The sequence below is a fragment of the Mytilus trossulus genome, chromosome 6 (assembly GCF_036588685.1).
Source record: "Mytilus trossulus isolate FHL-02 chromosome 6, PNRI_Mtr1.1.1.hap1, whole genome shotgun sequence".
Lineage (NCBI taxonomy): Eukaryota > Metazoa > Mollusca > Bivalvia > Mytilida > Mytilidae > Mytilus > Mytilus trossulus.
In genome coordinates, this window is record NC_086378.1 from 43,441,449 (window position 1) to 43,462,189 (window position 20,741).

Here is a 20,741-nt window from a genome sequence, read left to right on the forward strand (position 1 = left end):
ATAATTTAATTAATATGTGTAAGGTTCTTTCAAATATGCTATATGTATAAACCTGCATTTTTCAAAAGATTAGATTGTTGGACCCAGTTTTCAATTTTTATTTCAACAAAAATTGAATTTAATATGGGGTTCTACCATATATTCATATAGAGATTTTGGATTGTTCACTCCTTCATCAAATTGATCCACATTTAGGTCCAAAGGGTCCTAAATTTAACTTTGTTTGATTTCATTAAATATTAATTCTTGGAGTTCCTTGATATGCTGATTCTTACAATAAATGTCATTTTTTTTCTCTCAAATTCTTTGACTTATGCTGTGTCAAATACAAAAATGTTTTCATTCACAATCAAAATTGAGAGCTGTTTTAATCTAAAATGTAGTGTCTATACTTGTTTAACTGTTCATGGTTCGACCTCTGCAGGAAATCCGGTTTGCTGTCACTCTGATAGCAGACGCAACGTCAGAAATTGCTACCATTTATTGTAACAGAAAAATAACGTTAAATTAGAAACGCGCACTATCAAGTTTTTCCTGCTTTCCGTGTTGGGTAAATGCAAAGTATAACACACAAGTAGAAATGCCGAGAGATTCCAATCCAATATGATTTTACAATTTACCTAGGATATTTAATTTTACTCCTAGTAACTATGTGTTTTTTTAGGGGGAATTTTGCTGCATTATATAAACAACCCGAATATGATTTTATTCAAGCAATGGAACAAGAGAAAAAACTAAATGGCTTATAGTTATGTATAATGACACTGAAGTTGTTAACTGTTTGATCGTCTTATAGGTGTGTATTTTTGTAGTAGGTGCATCATTTCGTTTTGTTGAAAGTAGGACATTTACATTAGGTGAAGGAAGGAACCCATGGCGTCCCTATCGTATTACGCTTGTTTTATACCAGTTTATCCTTCTGAGGGATGAGATAAGATATTTTTATTCCAATTAAAGGGCCCATGAAGAGCAAAGTAATTTATTTCAATGATTTTTATAATTTTTACAATAATGTCGACATAAATCATTAATATGAATTTAACTATTTCAATTCTTAGATGTTAAACCACAACCAGATCAGAGCCATACACATAAAAAAGGCATAACAACATATCTATTAACAGGCAACTATTCTCAACGTCTTAAATAAAACAATATCTATACTATATTGATAGTTTTCTCATTTCCAAACAATTATTGATATAAATAGCAATATTTTTCAATACCTCTAGGTTTTCTTAAATACAAAGCCAATTTAATTTGTCATTTGTGCTTAGATTTTCAAAATTTTTACAACCTATTAAAATATTATCATAAAGTTCTTTTTTTTTAAAGTTATAAAGGGGACACTGACACGTAAAATGTTCTTCGTCTTCGACTTTATCTAAGGTGCATTTGTTTTACATGTATGTATATATACAGGATACATACACTTTTTTACCAGGTATGTCTGTTGTGATGAATCACAATACTAAGTCAACTGTGTACTTTATTTGGTCTATAAAACTTTCGAGATTCGAGCGTCACATTTGAAGATGGACGCGGTTCTGTCGTACAAAAAATCCGAATGGTTTCTAAGATGAGAATATTCAAATCACAGCGATCAGAATTAGAAAGTCGAACACAGATACTTGGTTCAGGGAAAGTACCTTATGATAGTTTTAGAGGATATGAAAGTTGTCTGTCTATGACAAAACTACTGCCTCTATCCAACATGTCCCAAATGTCTTTAAATAAGTTTGGTTGTTTCACCCCTAATCTTTCACCCCGAATAACCCGCTTGCAAGAAACCACATATTAGAGTTATTGCCATTTTTAACTCTTCTTGCATATGATTGAAATATTTGCCACTGGACGTTTAGCAACCTACAATGAACAAGTCAGTCAACGTAGAAAATTTACTTTACTCTCTTAATTCCCATACGCTATTATCTATATATCAATTATAAAATAGTAGATCGTGTTGTGTGCGTTATGCATATCTCTGAAGGTAGAAATGTTTCAGCTGTCTTTTTTTTTTTGTGTAGAAGAGAACTGTTTTAGCTAGAAATATTTCTATAGTAAAAATTAATACGAGTTCTAGAGATCTATGCAGATGTTATAAAAAGCACATATTGACAACATATAAACAGAAACATGCACTGAAGGCCGCGTACGGTGACCTATAGCTCATTTCTGTGTCATTTAGTCTCTTGTGGAGAGTTGTCTCATTGGCAATCATACCACGTCTTCTTTTTTATATTATGGTTATGCAATATACTTTTTTCATTTTAATTCTTATCAAAGCAATAAATGGAAAGTATATGAAAGATTCAGCTTTTTATCCTGTACTGTTCTATTTCTTTGTCTAGACCAATGATGTAAAATTATTAGGAAAGAATCAGTTTACGCATATTTTTTTTTATTGATTTTAAAGACAAAAAGGCTGACAAAATATCTAATAAAATTAATGAAGTTTTTTTCCCCTGGCATCTGTCGAACAAAGGCACACGTGCACTAAGGAGTAATGGTTACAAAATTATTGAGAAAAAAAACCGAACTCGCTCAGAGCATAATTTGTGATTACACAACTGAGGAAACGGCCTGTGTGAAAATACATTAAACTTTTCACAGTGAAAGTAATTAGACATGCATTTGTTTATTTGCGTTTAGGCTTGGGAAATCTTTATATTACATAATTTCTTACCAGTTTAACCGGTGTAAAATTTCAAGTACAAGTGATTAATATTTCCTGATTCTCAAAAGCCAAACAGCTTTTACTTTAAGATGGCAACAACATAAGTATCCAATTAATACAGATCTTTGTTTTACCGCGGTTAACCCAACTGAGAGGGGTCAAATTTCAAATCACTTTCAATCCGGCTTCTGTGTATAGATCACAAATACACACATTTTACAATTAGAGAAATTGTAACATTTCAAAAGTTGTGTCTTTGTTTATAGATTTCATGTTAGAAGTGCTGTATTTGTTAAACAATGGCTGGACGTGCTTTAATGGCATATGGATTAAATTTTATGGATAACAATAACACAATGTAAGTATATTTTGAGATGATATATAGATGTGATTAATTGGAGATAATCTGCTTAATCATGGACATATCTGAGACATATATATCCTTTGTTTTATATATATTATTTGTTGTTTACGTCAGTTTGGATATTGTTATTTACTTCATAATTTAAACTGAAAGTTGTGTTGTAATGTTTTAAGTTAAGTTTCATTGTTCGATTAGTAATTTATTTGAGTCTGAATCATTACTGACTTTTGACACTTGCTTTAGGAAAACTGTTATCAACTTTTGAGACACAAGGCAAATCGTTACAAGCTAAAATATCATCGTTGTTAATAACACTGTTTGGTCATATGTGTATTGTTTTGTTTGCTTGTTTTTTTTGTTTTTTTTTTTTTATCGAAAACAACCAAACTTCTTAATGTTATATTTTTTTGTTTCGACTGTTCCTTGCGAAATTCGCGAAGGCTAGACAGAGAAACTCTAAATAATGTTTAGACTGAGGTTAAGTATATACTGTTTTTGTTAATGAGACAGAAGCACATGGTTTTTTTTTGAAGCGCTTTTAACGTTTTGTTTTTGTTATGACTGTAAAAAGAGAATGTGGAAAAATCTACACAAAAAGACATCATCACCGGATTTTATTTCAGTAGCTGCATGGGAATAAATATTTGCCAACTAAGAAAAACAAAACAGGCTACTGTTACACTGACTCCGACATTAATCATGTTAATCTCAGATAATTTAGGAGGCTATTCCCAGACTTTGGTTGTAAATAAATTCAATTCTAAACTGACAACGTTATCGTTTTAACAGTAATGGATACAGATGTTTATCGAGAAATGATTTAACAGATGGTGCACTTCCCTTGTTTGATCTATTAAAACAAGTGTAAGTTCTGGTGTAAGCTCTGGGGGAATCTGCTGAATTCAGGTGTTTCATTTTTATGTTGGACTTGGCGCTGTGATATTTTGTGGTTGATTCGCCATTTGTTTCGTATGTCTTCTATTTATACCATTGATCGAGATGTTGGCTGTTGCATTTTTCATTCAAGTTAAACTTGAATTATTTTTTAGACTGATAAATTTATCTAATACGGTCACTTTTAAGGAGTTTATTGATGTATAATTTTAGCGAGTCAGTGACAAACTGCTAATGTTTTTCGACAATGCTAATCACCAGATAATACAGATTGAATTTTGATGGTGTCATTTTTACTGTTCAAGAGTAATGCCCCTTTACAAATAAAACAAAATGCTGAATTTTTCGTTTCCATTCTCTTACCTTTTGGTTTCTTAACCATATGTAAAGAAATTTAAACACAATGCTTATTACAAAATAAAACAGATTAAGTTGGAAGTTTGGACGGTGGCATCAATTCAAACTTTCTATTAATTGAAAAATTGCTGAAGTTATGTTTCCGTTCTCTCAACCAAATGTTTTGAAACTATGTATACACAGTGCTTACTAGTATTACAACAAAACTCAAATCAGGAACACACTTGGGTAGCGTCACTTTAACTTTCCTTGATTTGTGTTCCTTAATCAGTAACATTTCATGTAAGCGGGGGCATCATCTGTGTCCCAAAGACACGTTCCCAATAAAACTATTTTGTCATTGTATGATTTCAGGCAGGGAATTTCCATCTAAGATGGAAAACAGAAGAGGTCAAATCTCTCCTCCCTCAACCCACAACCCTATAAAAAACCAAACTCCCTAAAAAACACACAAAACACAACTCAGAAACTGAATAGCTCCTTGATTGTTTGCTAATATCAATTATTAAAAAAAAAACTAAAAAAAACCCCAACATCTTAGTAATCAACTAGTGTCATTCAAAATTCACTCTAAATATACCACAAAAAATGGTTTATTTTTTTTACCAATGAAAATCGTTTTCATCGGTTTGTAATGCTTCGTGTTTCGGTAATGACTATTGTCATAATTAACACAGATGTATGTTATCTGTTTAATTATCTGTATAATTGGCAAGTGTGGCATGTCAGTCAGCAGATGCTTTAAAGACAATGATTCCTGTACTCAATCATCGCAACAGGTTCTCTTCATTTACAATCGCTTTAGAACTTTTTCGTCTTGTTTTAAACAAATAATATAATCGAGTTGAGAAAAAGCACATGTATACGCTAATACAGAATATTGAAAGAAAAGGAAATATGTGGAGATAAATGCAGAATACAATAGATATACAGAAGCAATTGAGGGATTCAGGTGTCCTTTGTATGTTCTAAAAGGCACAATTAACCACGACTTTAAATATATATGTATGAATTTTTTTTAATTTTGTTTGTGTCCAGTTAGTGTTGCAGGAAACATATATGTCATGTATGTTGTGCATGTTTACCATAGAAAGATTAGTATATTCTGTTGAGACCTTTTTGATTTGATGCTCTCACATTTTATATCTCCAGTCTCTTTCTGACATTTGGTCATGAACACACATGATAAAGTTTATACCAGAAACATCAGTTTGTATTCACAGAAGTCAACATTAACATACTTTTCTTTTTTCGTTCTCAGTATTAAATTCGATTTAAATTTATGCTTGCCTTCTACTGATAATTCTACTTTTCACAATTGTAGGTAAAACTTGTTTTATCTTGTATTTTTTTAGTTGTTGTTCGTACGAAATCAGAACTCAATTTGTGTCCTTTTTGTCCTTTTTCTATACTTAATCTATTTTTCACAAATCGTCCATTCGACCACTCCATAATTTACAGTATGCCTTTAAGGATAAATACACACAAAGGCCTAGATATTGACATTGCGTCGTAACGTAAATAAAAACTAAAAATATGGAATGATTCATGCAACTGAAAGTGAAAATATGATAATATTTAGTGATTCTATGTAGTAAAGATTGGTGTAAATTATGTCTAAAGGTAAGTTTGTTATACTATCTGTTTTACTCGTTAATTATTAAATTATGTAATATAGTCGAGTGTTTCATAGCAGCTTTTAGACAGGACATTAATAGGGAATTTGTTGGAATAACCGTAAATAGACATGACATCTTTGAAAATACATCCAAATCTTGCTTCATTCGTCTTATTATTATGCAGTTGTACCCAGTTGTACGTTAATTTATACTGTAGTGGATACACACACACGTACATATACATAATTTACTCTACACTCACTACAGTAAACACCTTTTATTGATTTCAGTGATTTCAAGCTGTTACTGTCTTTGTCAATATACATTTTAAAAGAAGGAGGACAAATTAGTATCATTTCTTCTAAGGTCTAAATTTTATCCTACATGTACACTCTGCTATTACAACAAAAACTAGGCCTACAGGTAAATAAATCCAAACACTATAACAGATTTAAATAAAAACTAAATAAGTAGGTTAGAATAAAAGTCCTTTCAGTTTTATCCACCTTAAACTTAACAATGCACATCGAATATTTCCCTATTCGAGTAATATTTACAACATTTGGATACTTTGTATTTGAGTTTAAATTTGGTTCAATTAAGAAGATTAGACAAGTGCAAATATTACTGAAATAAAAGTTAGGATTTTTTTTGTGCAAGTTGCGTGATTGGGATGGAGAAGAGAGAAATAGAAGAAAAATGCACTTTTGCATTAACATCAGGGACAGATCCAGCCATTTTTAAAAGTGTTGTGTTTCAACCCAGGTTAAAAAGGGATGCATATTTCTCTATTCAAACGCATTGCTGGCTAAAAGAGGGGTTCCAACTTCAGACCCCCTCCTGGATCCGCCACTCGGAACATAATTATGTTTTGTATATAAACCCTTTTAAGGAGATCCATATAGACACATTTGCAAGGAGCAACCAATAAAATTGTTAGAAAGAAATCGAGAATTTTACTATTATAATTTTGATATTACTTTATAGAACTTTCCTATTATTCCAGTCTGTTTGCATGTCTGTTGTTGTGTTTAGTTGAGTTGCTGTCTCATTGACAACGCAATGCATTAACCACCTTAAATTAATGATTTATTCGAATGATTGTTATACATTCGTTTGATGTGTTTGAGCTTTTAGTTTTGTCTTTTGATTACGGACTCTCCGTATTATACTCGGATTTCATTATTCAGTTTGGAATTAAACTTTTCACATGTCAGTCAAGACAGGTCTGGTCCTATATATGGTAATAAACTTATGTATGAACCTTAATTTTCTCTTACAATATTACCTAACTAGACGTTAAGCAACCAATAATCAATCAATCAATATAACCCTTGCCTTGACCTTGTCCATTCCATATACTTGAAACTAAACCGTACAAGAACTTTCCTCAATTCTAACGGTACAAGAAAGCCATACCCTTGTTTATTTTAACAGCATTCAAAACACATAATGAATGATTGAAATACCGGTATTTAACCGTCGACCACATTTGTGAGTAATCATGCAATGGATTGTAGGTTTTGCTGGTTTGCCATGCACTATTTTATATAATTACCCGCAATTTCTAGTAATAAAATCCATATGACATTTGTTAAACGTTCAACATATCCTTTCAGAAGAATGTTAATTGCAGCGAATGCACACGTTTATTTCTTGTCGTGTACTTTTTGTGATATTAAATTTCATAAAAAAAAAGTGTTACGCTGTTGAAAAGTTTTAAGTCAACGTTTAAAAAAGTCTACTGTTTACCAGTGGCGGATCCAGGACCTTTCCTAAGGGGGCCCGCTCCAGTCACGCTTCAATGATTCCCTATATAATCAACCAAATTTTCCCCACGAAAAGGGGGGGGGGCGGCCCTGCAGGCCCCGCAGGCCCCTTAGATCCGCCTATGTTTACGCATGTATACCATTTCTCGATTTTCATATCCTGAACATGCTGAATATATATATGTTTAAACAGCTGTTTGAAATTTGAAAATTGAGTTGTGATTTTATAAACATAGAAAAGGCTATCTCCCTTTTTGATAAATCTTCTAACGTTCAAAATGTTGTTGCAAATCAATCGATGTACACTATGACCTTTTTATTCCAAAAAGATAGTTGTACACTGTACCGACCGTGAGAGGACTGTTTAGCCATCCAAGGTCGTTATAAACGTCCATCATCCATCATACACTAAACGTTTATTTGTTTTCTTTAAAATTTGTACTATACATAATATTAAGCTCTAGGTATCCTTCTGGAAAATTAATCCATGCATTAAGAAATGAATTTTCGATTACTTCTCCTCTAAAGATGAACGAATTCAATTATTCCAGAGTTAGAAAACAAAATGAATATGAATGACGACACTCATATGTAATGATGTATATCAGAACTGGCGATGACTGTTAAAAGTACTTCTTGTGTGGGGGCTGCTGAAATATTAAAACATGCATCATTCTGTTGTCACTTCTGAGTTCAGCATACAGTCACACCCGATCGCGCGCGAGTAAAGGATAATCCTTTCGCTGAGTACTGTACATGAATTATAAGTTCACTGTACACCCAATTACCAAAATTCCTCGTTAAGATTAACCTGTATCACGCAAAGAATTTTACCTTCATTAAATGTAACAATTTTGACCTACAAATGACACGGATTTCTTTTTATTATAGATATATAAGTATGTATACTTTAACAATAAAGGCCAGGGACATACCTTTCATTTAATAAGAAAAATATGTAGGTTTACCCATCCTTTTAAATGCAATTGTGTTATGGATATTTAATACCATTTATAAATTTAGACATTCATATCTTGTGTACAAATAACCTTATTTGAAATCAACAAACGTGCAAATATTTATGGTTATGGTAAAGTGAACTTACAATTTCTACAAAATGGAAGACTATAACTACCCATTTCTTTCGGAAAACAGGTAGGATTTTTAACATTTCAAAGCAAGGCTATATAGGCAGTGTTAGTAATACTATTTAAAGAAATTTCAGGGTATATTGGTGAACTACAAGAATTTGGATATGAAGGTAATATTTATTACTTCCATGGTTTAATGTAAACTTCTTGGATATTTTGTTGCTAGTATATGTATTTGTAATTGTTATTTTGCCTTTGTTCTCGAGGTGCTTTTAATAAAGTATGATATATTGTTAGGGTACATCAAGTGAGATAAAATCTTCTAACTTGTTCCCAACATTTTCAACTACCCATGGAACAAGGGCTGGAATTCTAAGCCGTATTTAAATCCTCGTTGTTTGCCTATCTTCGTTTGAAATTTAGCCCGACAGTGTTAGATCTGCAAACTATTTTGCCTCAGCAGGATGTGAACCCATGCTTCTGTTATATCGTTGCAACACCTTCTGCGTTGCAACCAGCGTTTAAAACAATCGGTCAACTAGGCTATGAAAACATAGCTTTCGTTATCTAATATTGTTGTTGCCTTTTCGAGATTGTTTCGTGTTGATTTAAAGTATTTCAGGCACGTGGTAAAAGAATTTCAAAAGGGGACATCAAAATATGACATCGGTTATATTTTTTTTATAGAAACCATCTGAAAAAATATGTAATAGCAATATATGTTCAATATTTGAAACCCTTATATAATTGTAGATTGTCAGTTATTTAGTAATTATAATACTGTCGTCAATGTTGTAAAATTTATACTGATCACTTTTTAAGTATATATGAATCTCGACATCTCACGCTCTCATGATATAATTTATTTACAGAGACACAATGGCAACAGGCACGCCGACGTATAAGATAATTCTGTTAGGAGAATACGGTGTTGGGAAAAGTTCTATATTTAGAAGATTTCTCAATGGGACTTTTATTGAAGAACCGGGCAAGAAATCGACCATTGGATTGGACCAATGTTCACAGACTTTTGGTGTCCATGGAATGGACGTAAAAGTAAGTGTAATCAGCGACTAAATTTCAATAGTACTATTGATGTCTGGAAATAAGGTATGTGAACTGAAAACATAAAGTGAAAGGAACAAAATAAGTTGTGAAGAAGTGTAGAGTTGCTGTAACGTCCAACATTTACACACCACACTGTGACATCCTTGCAAATTTACTACACTCAACATGGGTCTAATTAAGGAATAACAGTACTGTAGTTGAAGAGTTGCCACCGTCAATTGTAGATTTGACGGTCGCAAATGCAGTTTTAATGGCGACGCGGAGCGGAGACAGTAAAACGGAGATTTGCGACCGTCAAATCAAAATTGACGGTGGCAACTCTTCAACTACAGTACTGTTATTCCGATTCTAATGCATTACAAAAAAAAAAAAATACGATAAAACTTGAAAAAATGTCTAAATTTGTCAAATAAAAAAAAATCCGCGAAACTTTATGAATAATTTTGACACAAAGACGTCATGCTAAACGTGACGTCATACAAACGAAAACTTACAAACTGAAGGTTATTTCGTTACCTGTACGCTTCAAATTTGGATAAAATTACATTAAAACGGCAAATTCGAGGTAGGTGTTGTTTTATTTTTGATTATATAGTAGTAATCGAACATTTGTTGATTCATCAATTCAAAATGGCTGGTCTCTCCTTAGTTACGCCTGGTCAACTGTGGATTTGACGGCAACTGTTAGCCAATGAAAAAAATTGTTACATCCAAATTGCATTAGAATTGCCGTTCTATATATATGGGAGTCAGAGACATCATTTTATGGGTACACAATCAATGATAACCGTCATATTTATATTAGGAAGAGATCAAGATTACGTAGCATTTTGAATGTGAGTCAAATATAGGTGACTGGAAAAAGGGATAGTCTTTAGATAATATTGATTGCTACTTAGAAAAGAAAAAAAATTTGTTACGAATGTATTCCGCTGAATACTGTGTTGTTCATGTAAAGAATGTCTTAATCCCTGTAAAATAATTGAAACATGACATATATCCAATTGGTTCTCTCCGAAACCAGCTGCAAGGCTGACCTTGACCTTTGTCCTTTTGACCTGACAATCAATATGATTCTCCCCCTTCTTTATTTCTTTACCAAGGGTAAGGGCCGATTTTGGCCTCAAATTCCAGGTTGATCTAACAAACGATTTTGGAAATTTTTTAAACACTTAAGTGTCTATTTCAATTGATTCAATTAGTTTATGTGAAATATTTTAACTGATTTAGTAATTAGAAATGCTCCGATTCAAGCTTAAATATGAAAAATTTATTAAAAATGCCAAAAAACGTAATTTTTCAGATAGGTTTTGTCAAAATCGAAAGTGGCCGCATTCGTGTTCATCCTCAACCTTTATATAATATGTTATGTAATATCATCAAATACAACTTTCATTTCAATATTATGAATCAACACGCATTTAAGACGAAAACAGTCTAAAATTTAACAAAAATGCTAAAATTGTGAAGATTTCAGTAATTAAGCATGACTCAAAAACAGCCCATACTTATGTAGCAGAAGCATTCTACTATCCAGTAAATAGCTAAAAGATTACATTTTCACAATTTTGTAAAACTGCTGTATTTTGGGGCCAAAAAGGGGTCTTTCTGAACCTACTCCTTTCATAATAAGAAAAAGGGGGAAACTAAATTTACAATTCCGAAACCAACGTTAGTTTTTGAAATTAAATTTTGTGAAAGTGATCTTGACCGTAGACATTGACCCAAAATCATTCGGATATATTCCGTCTGTGTAAGTTTCAATCTTATCAAGTAAGTTATCATCTGGAAACCATGTGTTTCGAACAAAGACTCAACATACGGACGGACGAAAAAAGCCTGCAATTATATTATATGCATCTGAAATGATTTGGAGACACATATTACGGAATCACAGGTCAAAGCACTAAAATCTAGTAATAGTATGAGCATTAGGGTCAAAATTTTGACAAATGTCGATTTAACTTCACAATTAGCATTCCCGATCATATTTTTTAAAATTTTAAACTCTTCTTTTGAATTAGAAATTTCTGTCATTATGTTACATATTCAAACTTTGAGACTTTTAAAAAGTTATGAAGGAAATTTTAAGTAAATAGATTACGGAAATGTAGAGTGAATCCTAGTTAAAAACGGAAATGCAGATTATGTATGATGTTTATTTAAAGTGTTTACTCAAGATGCTCGTAGATAATGTAGATAATCTACTCCTTATCTGTACATTATATATATATATAGACTTATATCTGATTACTGACAACACGAATCAGATTAAATGTGGCGGCTTTAGAAATGTTCGTAAGTAGGGGCCCACTGACTGCCTAAGAAAGGCCCGATCCGGTCATGCTTCAGTGATTCCCTATATAATCAACCATTTTTTTTATCAGGAAAGGGGGGCCCGGAATTGGACCCCTTGTTCTACCTTTAAATCCGCCTGTGATATCTAAAGTTATGATCAGAATAAGTGATAAAAGCGCAAAAATGCAAGGCTTAAACTTTATGCATGTTCATAACCAACTACGAGATATGCATAACTACTTTAGTTTGATTGCAGTAAACAATTCAATTCAATTCTTTATTTACATTTAGACACTCAATATGTGTTACATGAGGACAAATTACAAATCAAATGCAATAAATGACAAAATAGACAGGAAACTAATAACAAAAGTGTACTTTCTAAAGATCATAAAACTTGTAAGATACATGCATCTTTCTAAATGAAGGTAAATAGTTTCTTGATTATGAAATAACTGACAGTGACACAAACAATTTCAATATTTAGTGTGTGCTAAGATGAGGTATTGTCATTTTTAAGAGGAAAATAGAATAATTATCTTAATTTCCGTATATAAATTTAACTTGAATAACATCAAAGGCTGAGTAAATAATATCATTTAAATGGTGCATGGTATTAAATGTTATAAACTATTTGTGTTTGATATTAAGGTCAAGTACTGTCAAAGTATTTTAAAGTTAATATAGTACTTATTAAGTTGTGTTGTTCCATGTGGACGACATAATTGTTGGTTTTGTTATTGAACGACCGCATTTTTCTATCCGGACTTGGGACAGGCACATACATACAGAATGTGGCGGGGTTAAACATGTAAGAGGGATCCCGAACCCTCTCTCTAACATCAGGCAGTGGTGCAACAGTACAACATTAAAACGAACTATAAAAATCAGTTGAAAAAGGTTTAACTCATGAGATGAATACAAATAGAAGTACATCTATCAAAAACACAGAGTGGACGTGGCTGGGTACTTGTACATCCCAACAACAAAAGTGTTTGGGCATAAACACCTTCAACTAATATAATATTATTTCAAATCTTTAGTATGTACAAAAAATATATTTCATACCGTTGAGACATGGTTTAGAAGCCAAACAGTCTGTATTGAAGATAAGCGCGTTATGATATCGGGAGATATAATTTACTATCGAACAATGTTACCCGTGTAATAATTCAGCCTAATATTATTCAATAAATCATCAATTATAGGATAAGAAGTAGAAATATGAATATGATAAACATTGATAAAGTATCTGTACTCTGGAGAGTACCGTAAGGCCTAACGGTAATTGTGGAGCGTATTTCAGCATTTTGCTATAATTGCTGCTTCATTTTACAGAAATTCGTTTTGATTGTTATTGATTCGTAATTGACATGTGTTGATAACTATCCTTCTGAAGCAACGAGTGACATGGCTTGATTGCGCATTTTAGCTGCTGCCATTTAGAAGTAGACATCTTTAAGTCAGAAGTGACAAAACACAGCATAAAAATAACCTATCTCAGAGATCTTTTAGCATATTTACAACACAATTTAACTTCTTATGTGCAAGTAAAAAATGAAAATCTGGCTTCAAATACATTATCATTTTGCCAGGTGTCCATATTGCATGATCAATCTTGTTTTAATCCGGAGTGCTGCTACATTAATATCAGGCGGTGCTCATGACGGTTATTCCGGAACCGGTTATTCCGGAGACAAGTTTTGTGGCTCTGCAATCTTAAGGATAAGTTTATTTTCTCCATAGCTGATATGTATTTGTCAGCTCTTTTTATTTTTGAAAAGTATATATTAAACACATTATCATATATAGTCGTTATGCAACTTATGATATAACGGTTTGCAAAGTGAGAACTGCTATATAACATCCGTCTCGCGTCTATTTCCATAAAATTCAAATAGGAAATACAAGCTGTTAATTTTGTGATGGATGCTTTGAAATGGTTTGCAATATCAGAACAATATCTAGTGCACTGTGAAAATGTGATTGCCGAACTGCATTCTGTATACGTTTTATACCCAATGAAAAGACCACGATTGTTATTTTTGTTGTCAGTAGTTGTTGTAGTTTGGTGTTTTGAACATGTTTCTTTGTAAATGCTATTCTTAAACTAATCGTAACTATTATTCAAGTTCTCTGCCTAGGCATCAACTATCCAACTGTCGTATGGGCATGGCATGCATATGCCTACACTATAAAGTCTAGATTTAGATAAGTCTTATGTCTCTGTAATTATGCACATAATTCGAATTGTTGTTTTAGTAATTTTCCTGCTAGTTTACTCATTGTTTAATACATATTCAAAACCAGTGAAATTGTTAACTGTCATAATGAATAAACAATTTTAAAAGACAAAGACAGGGCTTTTATAAAATACTAAATATGGATCTGGGTTTTTTATTTACACATTTCAACACACACTTTTACACAACTGCTGACCAAAAGAGTACAAGTATTATATCAGAAATGATAGATCTACACATCATACATTATTCTGTAAATTATACCTAAAAGATGAATGATTACGCATTAATAAGGGTTTTTTTTCTTTCAAAGAAACCGACATGAATTAATCTTGTCCTATACGTACACCTTTTTTCAACAGTACACGTAAAGCAACGATCAAGTCAAGTTGCTTACCGCGAGTGAATGTATAATTGATGCTTTGATATCCAGTATTTGTGACTTGAAGCAAATAGTATTTCCAAGACGTGCAACTTTTATTAATTGTTTTTACAGCATACGTGTGAAACAAGCCCCAAATAAATGAAACAAAAAGGTAATGCATATAAGCACCCTAGTATGGGGGTCCGTTATTTACGTATCCAATCCTTTCAATTGTTAAAGATATTGACCCTGTGGTGTGGTTCAAGTAGGTTTTTTTTTGTCTCTGCCGTGGGTTGGTGGACATTAAATTTTACCCTTGTCCGTCCTTCCGTACGTTTGCTCGTCCCCAAAATTAGTTTCCGTACTCTAACTTTAGTTTGCTTTAACCAAATGTTATGAAACTTATACACAATACTTATTTCCGTCAAACACAAATCAAGTGTGAAATTGGTTGACGTCACTTACAACATCTTTAAGTTATGCCTCTTTATAATTGAAAAATTGCTAAATTTGCCATCTATGCATTCTGAACTTAAGTTTGCCTCACACTAAAGGTATAAAATGTAGACAAAATGCTCATCACCACCAAACACAGATCAAGTGTGAATTTGGGTGTCGCCACTTTCACCGTTCTCGAGTTATGTCCCTTTATAAATTGCTTGAATGCTCGCAAATGCTTACATGACATCACTTATGAACAACAACATATGATTCTTCTAAACATGCTTTCATAACGGAATTATTTGATACATGAATAGCTTTATTAACTGACTTAAGTCTTGACAATGACAGAAAGGCATGAAAGTAATCAACCACCAATTACTGTAGTCATGGATCATAATCGAATGTACCTTCTTTTTTTCAGGTAACGTTATGGGATACCGGTGGAATGGAGAGAATGAGTTTCATTGGTTCCAGCTTTTACAGAGGTGCACATGCTGCATTGTTGTGTTATAGTGTGAAAAACAAAGAAACATTCACAGTTCTGTCTCAATATATCCTTGACATTGTGATAAACGCTGAAGGCGCGAAAATATTTTTGTGTGGCAATATGGCGGACGGTGAAGGAGAGGACCAAGTCGATAAAGCAGACATTGAAAATTTTGAGAGAGAATGTGGGAACGTTTTATCAGGTGTTTATCAAATTTCATGTAAAGACAATATGGGCATTTATGAAATGTTCAAAGACATTGCCCGTGTGCTTCACCAAGAATCAGTGGGAAGAATGACACTAAGGCGGGAAATAGGAAATGTTATACGACCAGGTATTTCACCGGAAGGTGAAGAACCATCTAAAAAACGGTGCTGCAGTAGTAGTTAGTCATTTTCATTTTCATTTTTGAAAATCCTATACTTTAAAATGTACAATCTTAGACTGCATGTTCGTTCATTCATGCTTATCGTGATTACACACCTTAAGACTTTATCATTGTAGAAATAGAATGACTGAGTTTTCTTGACGAGACTTATAATCAATCTAAATACATATATTTAAATGTTTTAATTTACATATTTTTGAAATGCTTTCACCAAATATTGCACGAACCAAGAACACAGTATACCGTTGCTTTAAATTTTCATCTGGCTTTAAGTTTAATATGTTAAATTATGTGGCAGCGTTCTGTCAAACAAACGATCTTTTTACTCTCCCAGGCATCACATACTGAGAGAAACGTGCAAATTATGATTATCATGAAAATGATAACAATTGTTATACAACTGTATTGTATATTTTACGAATGATGTTATTGAATTTTTAGAAAGTTCTGATTTAAATGCTTTTAATTCCAAAGAAGTTATTTTTAACAAATTGGTCTAAAGGACATCGTAGAATTTTTTAAGGAATTCACAGATGATACACTCATATATGTCATCGGTATACTGTTGTTTAGCCTTTTTTTTCCTTCTCTCTCTCCATTATATATTCAGACGTAGCATTTTTTATATTGAATTTACATTCAGATATAAAATAAAATACATGTTGCATATTTCAGTGCACATGGCAGTATTTATGAATTCCCACTTATCAGGTGCGATAAAAACCGTAACAAAAACGAAAACATATAAAGTAAAGATGTATCAAATCTTTAAGAGAACAAACTGAACAGCCTATACTACCTCTATTCAATTTGCCTGAGGAAGTTGCAAACTTAGTTTTAGAACACTATGATATAGACGATTAATGCAATATGATTATCAGATTGATATAGTTGATGCTAACGTGACGGTACCTTAATTGCACCTATTTTGACAGTTTTTTCACCTACGTTTTTTTATGATCAGGACAGAAATAACCATTCTGTGTTTATTTTGTAGCCGTATTCTTTTCTTTTTATTATATAGGTACACCAATTTGATTTTTAATCAATATTGCCGAGTCATAGAAAAATGGGTTTGAATCAACTTCCAAACTATCCATGATTCCGTAATGAGGTGTTCCCAACTTGCATCCATGCTTAAATCCACATCATTAAAAATCGAATAAAAGATGTTTGTTTTAGATTTACAAATGTTAAGAACAATCTGACATTAGTTCACGCTCACTTTTATTTTTTTTTAATTGGATTTTTGTAACATTTTTTTGTGTTCATCTTTAAAAGATGACTTTTTGTGAACGTCGCATGGCGGCGTTTTCGTACATTTTTCTTTCCAGTGAAGGCTTCATCTGTTGATTATTGTGAACATTTAGTGTATATTTGAATATATTAATTCACCTATTTTGTAAGAGTGTACAATGTCAAATAATCCAAATACGAATTGTATAGTCTCAAAGAAAACTTTTAAGAATTTCTCAGCTGTTTATGTTGAATAGGTGCAATTTGGGTGGGTACTCGATGCAATTTGGGTACCGTGAGACTTAAGATCTTAAAAAAGTTATGATGTCTACAAAAAACAATAGAGAAAAAAACAACAACATGAAAAATTTTAAAAAAAGATGATCATTTGCAAAAGGCCAGAAAACTTTACTCTGAAAACATACGATGTTGTGATCTTAGCTCGGTCCTAACTTAGTAGCGCTAAATCGGCAAATAGACCAGTTTCAGTGGTGGCAAATACATAAATCGTGGTTACGACATGTTTTTCTCGATGTGTATCTGTATCCTATGTGAAGTCGAAATATATATCTTTATTAAAGAAAATGGAGGATTTTTCATGGAGTGTAATATGCTAGCGAGTAGTTGCTCCTCTTTGATTGCATTGTTTTGGTGTATTACTGTCTTACCTATATTTGCCTTTAAATCTTGTTATTGATATGTTTACCTCGTAATGAAAGTTTCTAGATCATTATATACCTATATGGAGTTTTTTCTTTCAGAACCGTACGTCGTTCTTTCTTAAAATCAACCCGGAAGATACCATGTTTCAATAAACTATGCTCCAAAGTCCAAGGCATACATAATGACCTGTGTAAGGTCATTATTTTCCTTGATGGAAATGCATAAATCTATATATAATTTACTTCAAAGTCATATTCGTCTGAATACGGTCGGTCTTTCATTTGATCAATCCTGACACCCCTCGGTGTATTCTACGACAAGAAAAACCTTAAAATATGCATTATCTATAACACCATTCTATTAATTATTTTAGTGTCACCGACGAGTTATATTTAATTGATAGCCTTGTATATTTGGTGACTTTTTAGTGTAAATACATTTATCTGTTATTTTTTTATTTTATTAAGACTTTAATTAATAAAACATGTCTTCCGTCATCCTATTTCTTTTTTATTTTGAAATGTGTATACTAGTGTGACAGTATTTTTGAAACAGTTTTACTTGTATATTATTAATTATTGTACCATTGATACGTAGTTCAATGCATTTCACATTCATTTTAAATCATGTATGCACATGTGTTATGCATCACTTTTACAATCATATGACAATAGTGAGTTAAGCTATCATATTACATGTTTTAAACGTTGGTATAATCTGTTTATTTACATTTTACAAATATTGAAATTTATATTATGAAAACAAATAAATTGTATTTGTAAACTTAATTATGTTTTTGTTGTATTGTTTGCTCCATCAGTTTGTGATATAACTTTTAATTGTAAGCATGCTTCATATCTGTCTTTATCTAGAAAATGACCATGAGGGTCGATTGAAAACGACACAAGAGATGATTTCAGTTTCCCAATTGTGAACTGTCCATTTCTATGTAGCAACATTCCAACTGCGCCTGAATACTGAGTATATATTTCCCAATTGATATGAGATAACCAGGCTTGTATTTCTTATCATGATTTCCTTGATAGAGGGCTGTTGCTCTAAAATAAAGCTCAAGTTTTCTGTTAGTTGTTGGGAAGGTACTCAATTCTTTCCAATATCTTTAAAAAAAATGTATTGAGTCGAGAGAGAATATCTGATTCGATTTATATACTCAAATCTAATTAAAATAGGTCTTTGTTGGATTTCAAGGCCTCTGTAATTAACCATATTTTGTATTCTTTAATCCACCGAAAAAAAAAATATCTAGGAAAGAAATCAACTCAAAGCGTTTCTTAGTGTCATCTTGAACCTAAAACGAGGCAAATGCTATACTTCGTGTTCAGAAGACGGCTACCCTGTCGACACACTCGGTTTTGCTCCTCTTGGAGTTCAAGCGATTCATGTAGTTTTGTTTGTAACTTTGATTGTTCTAATCGATTAACGAGACTTGAACAGTTTTAAACCACTGTCGTCATTATTCAAGAAGTCATTACACATACCCATGCATTGTATAACGAATTGATAAGGCATATATTTTTTACTATCACAATAGCATTCCCCCGCAGAACCCAGTTGATTCGATTCTCCAGAGCTTGAATATTTTATTATGATTTCCTTGATAGATGATTGCTGCTCACAAGGAAGCTATTATTAACTAGATTTCCAAGTGATGAAGTTGAAATCATCCCTTCGTAAATTTTATGGATGCCATCACTAGTTGGTTGACAAGTTATTGAATACCAGCTCGCAGTTGGAATCGAATATGTTTCTTATTTCATAACTACTGAATGTGACCTACCATCTAAGACTTATCAGATTTGCGCTAACATTAGAAACACAATGGGTGCCACATGTGGAGCAGGATCTGATCTAGCACCTGAGATTACCCCTTTTTTGGTGGGATTCGTGTTGTTCATTCTTCAGTTTTTAATGTTGTGTTTTGTTAACTGTTGTTTGTCGTTTTCTTTTTCGGCCATGACGTTATCAGTTTATTTTCGCCCTATGTGTTTCCATGTCTCTTTGTTACCTTTCTTTTGTAATTTATGTCCATTAAATTTAGGGGCATAAGTGCAATGCATATAACATACGTCAGTTATACATTTCTAAATCTAAATTTACTGTTGATGAATTAAGAAATGCCTAAGGAATTAACTCTTTCCTCCGTGGATTTATTTTTTACATACTTGATTTGCATAGGATTTTTTTAATATAAAAAAAATCCTCAAGATTAAAGTTTTAATGCATTGCGAAAACGAATATTTCATCAATGAAATTGCGGTCAGATATTCTCATGAATATCCTTTTTATAAGAAATACAAATTTTATTAAGTCTGAAACAGATTTTTCGTAGGCAAGCCTGTTCAACTGAGGCACTACATAGGCGCCAAAAGGCGTCATTATGGAGTAAAGGGGGTGGCGTCAAAGGGCGACATTATGGAGGAAAGGGTTAAGGACCCAACCCTCTCGGATAAGGTTAACCATAGACGAATTTGGCTATTTAATTTCGGTCAATTTCAGACATATAGCTCCACAATGTTTTTACGTATTAATTTATCCCCGTCTTTCAAATGTTTGGGTTTGAGCGATGTACTGTAATACAAGAATGCACTTTGATCGTACGAAATATATATTAAAAAATAATCAACAGTAACTAATGTATAATAACTTGCATTTTTATACAAAAACAAATTTTACTTGCAGCTGACATTTTAGATTAGATATGCTAACAATATTTCTGTTTTAAACAAAACATTTTGTAGAACATGCATTTACACGCCCC

The 20,741-nt window shown here is 32.4% G+C and overlaps 1 protein-coding gene across 4 annotated transcripts; it reads left to right on the top strand.

Annotated features, from left to right (window-relative positions):
• The first annotated feature begins 2,691 nt into the window (after positions 1-2,691).
• LOC134721397 (ras-related protein Rab-35-like) lies at positions 2,692-18,750 on the top strand. Of its 4 annotated transcripts, none has more exons than XM_063584370.1 (3): positions 2,692-3,035; positions 9,644-9,827; positions 15,610-18,750. In XM_063584370.1, the coding sequence occupies exons 1-3, from the start codon at positions 2,977-2,979 to the stop codon at positions 16,063-16,065; spliced, it is 699 nt and encodes a 232-aa protein (XP_063440440.1). In that variant the 5' UTR covers positions 2,692-2,976; the 3' UTR covers positions 16,066-18,750. The 4 variants fall into 4 exon arrangements, with proteins under 4 accessions (XP_063440440.1, XP_063440443.1, XP_063440444.1 ...); XM_063584373.1 differs by lacking the exon at positions 2,692-3,035 and adding an exon at positions 5,749-5,915; XM_063584374.1 differs by lacking the exon at positions 2,692-3,035 and adding an exon at positions 6,213-6,334.
• The last annotated feature ends 1,991 nt before the right edge of the window (positions 18,751-20,741 follow it).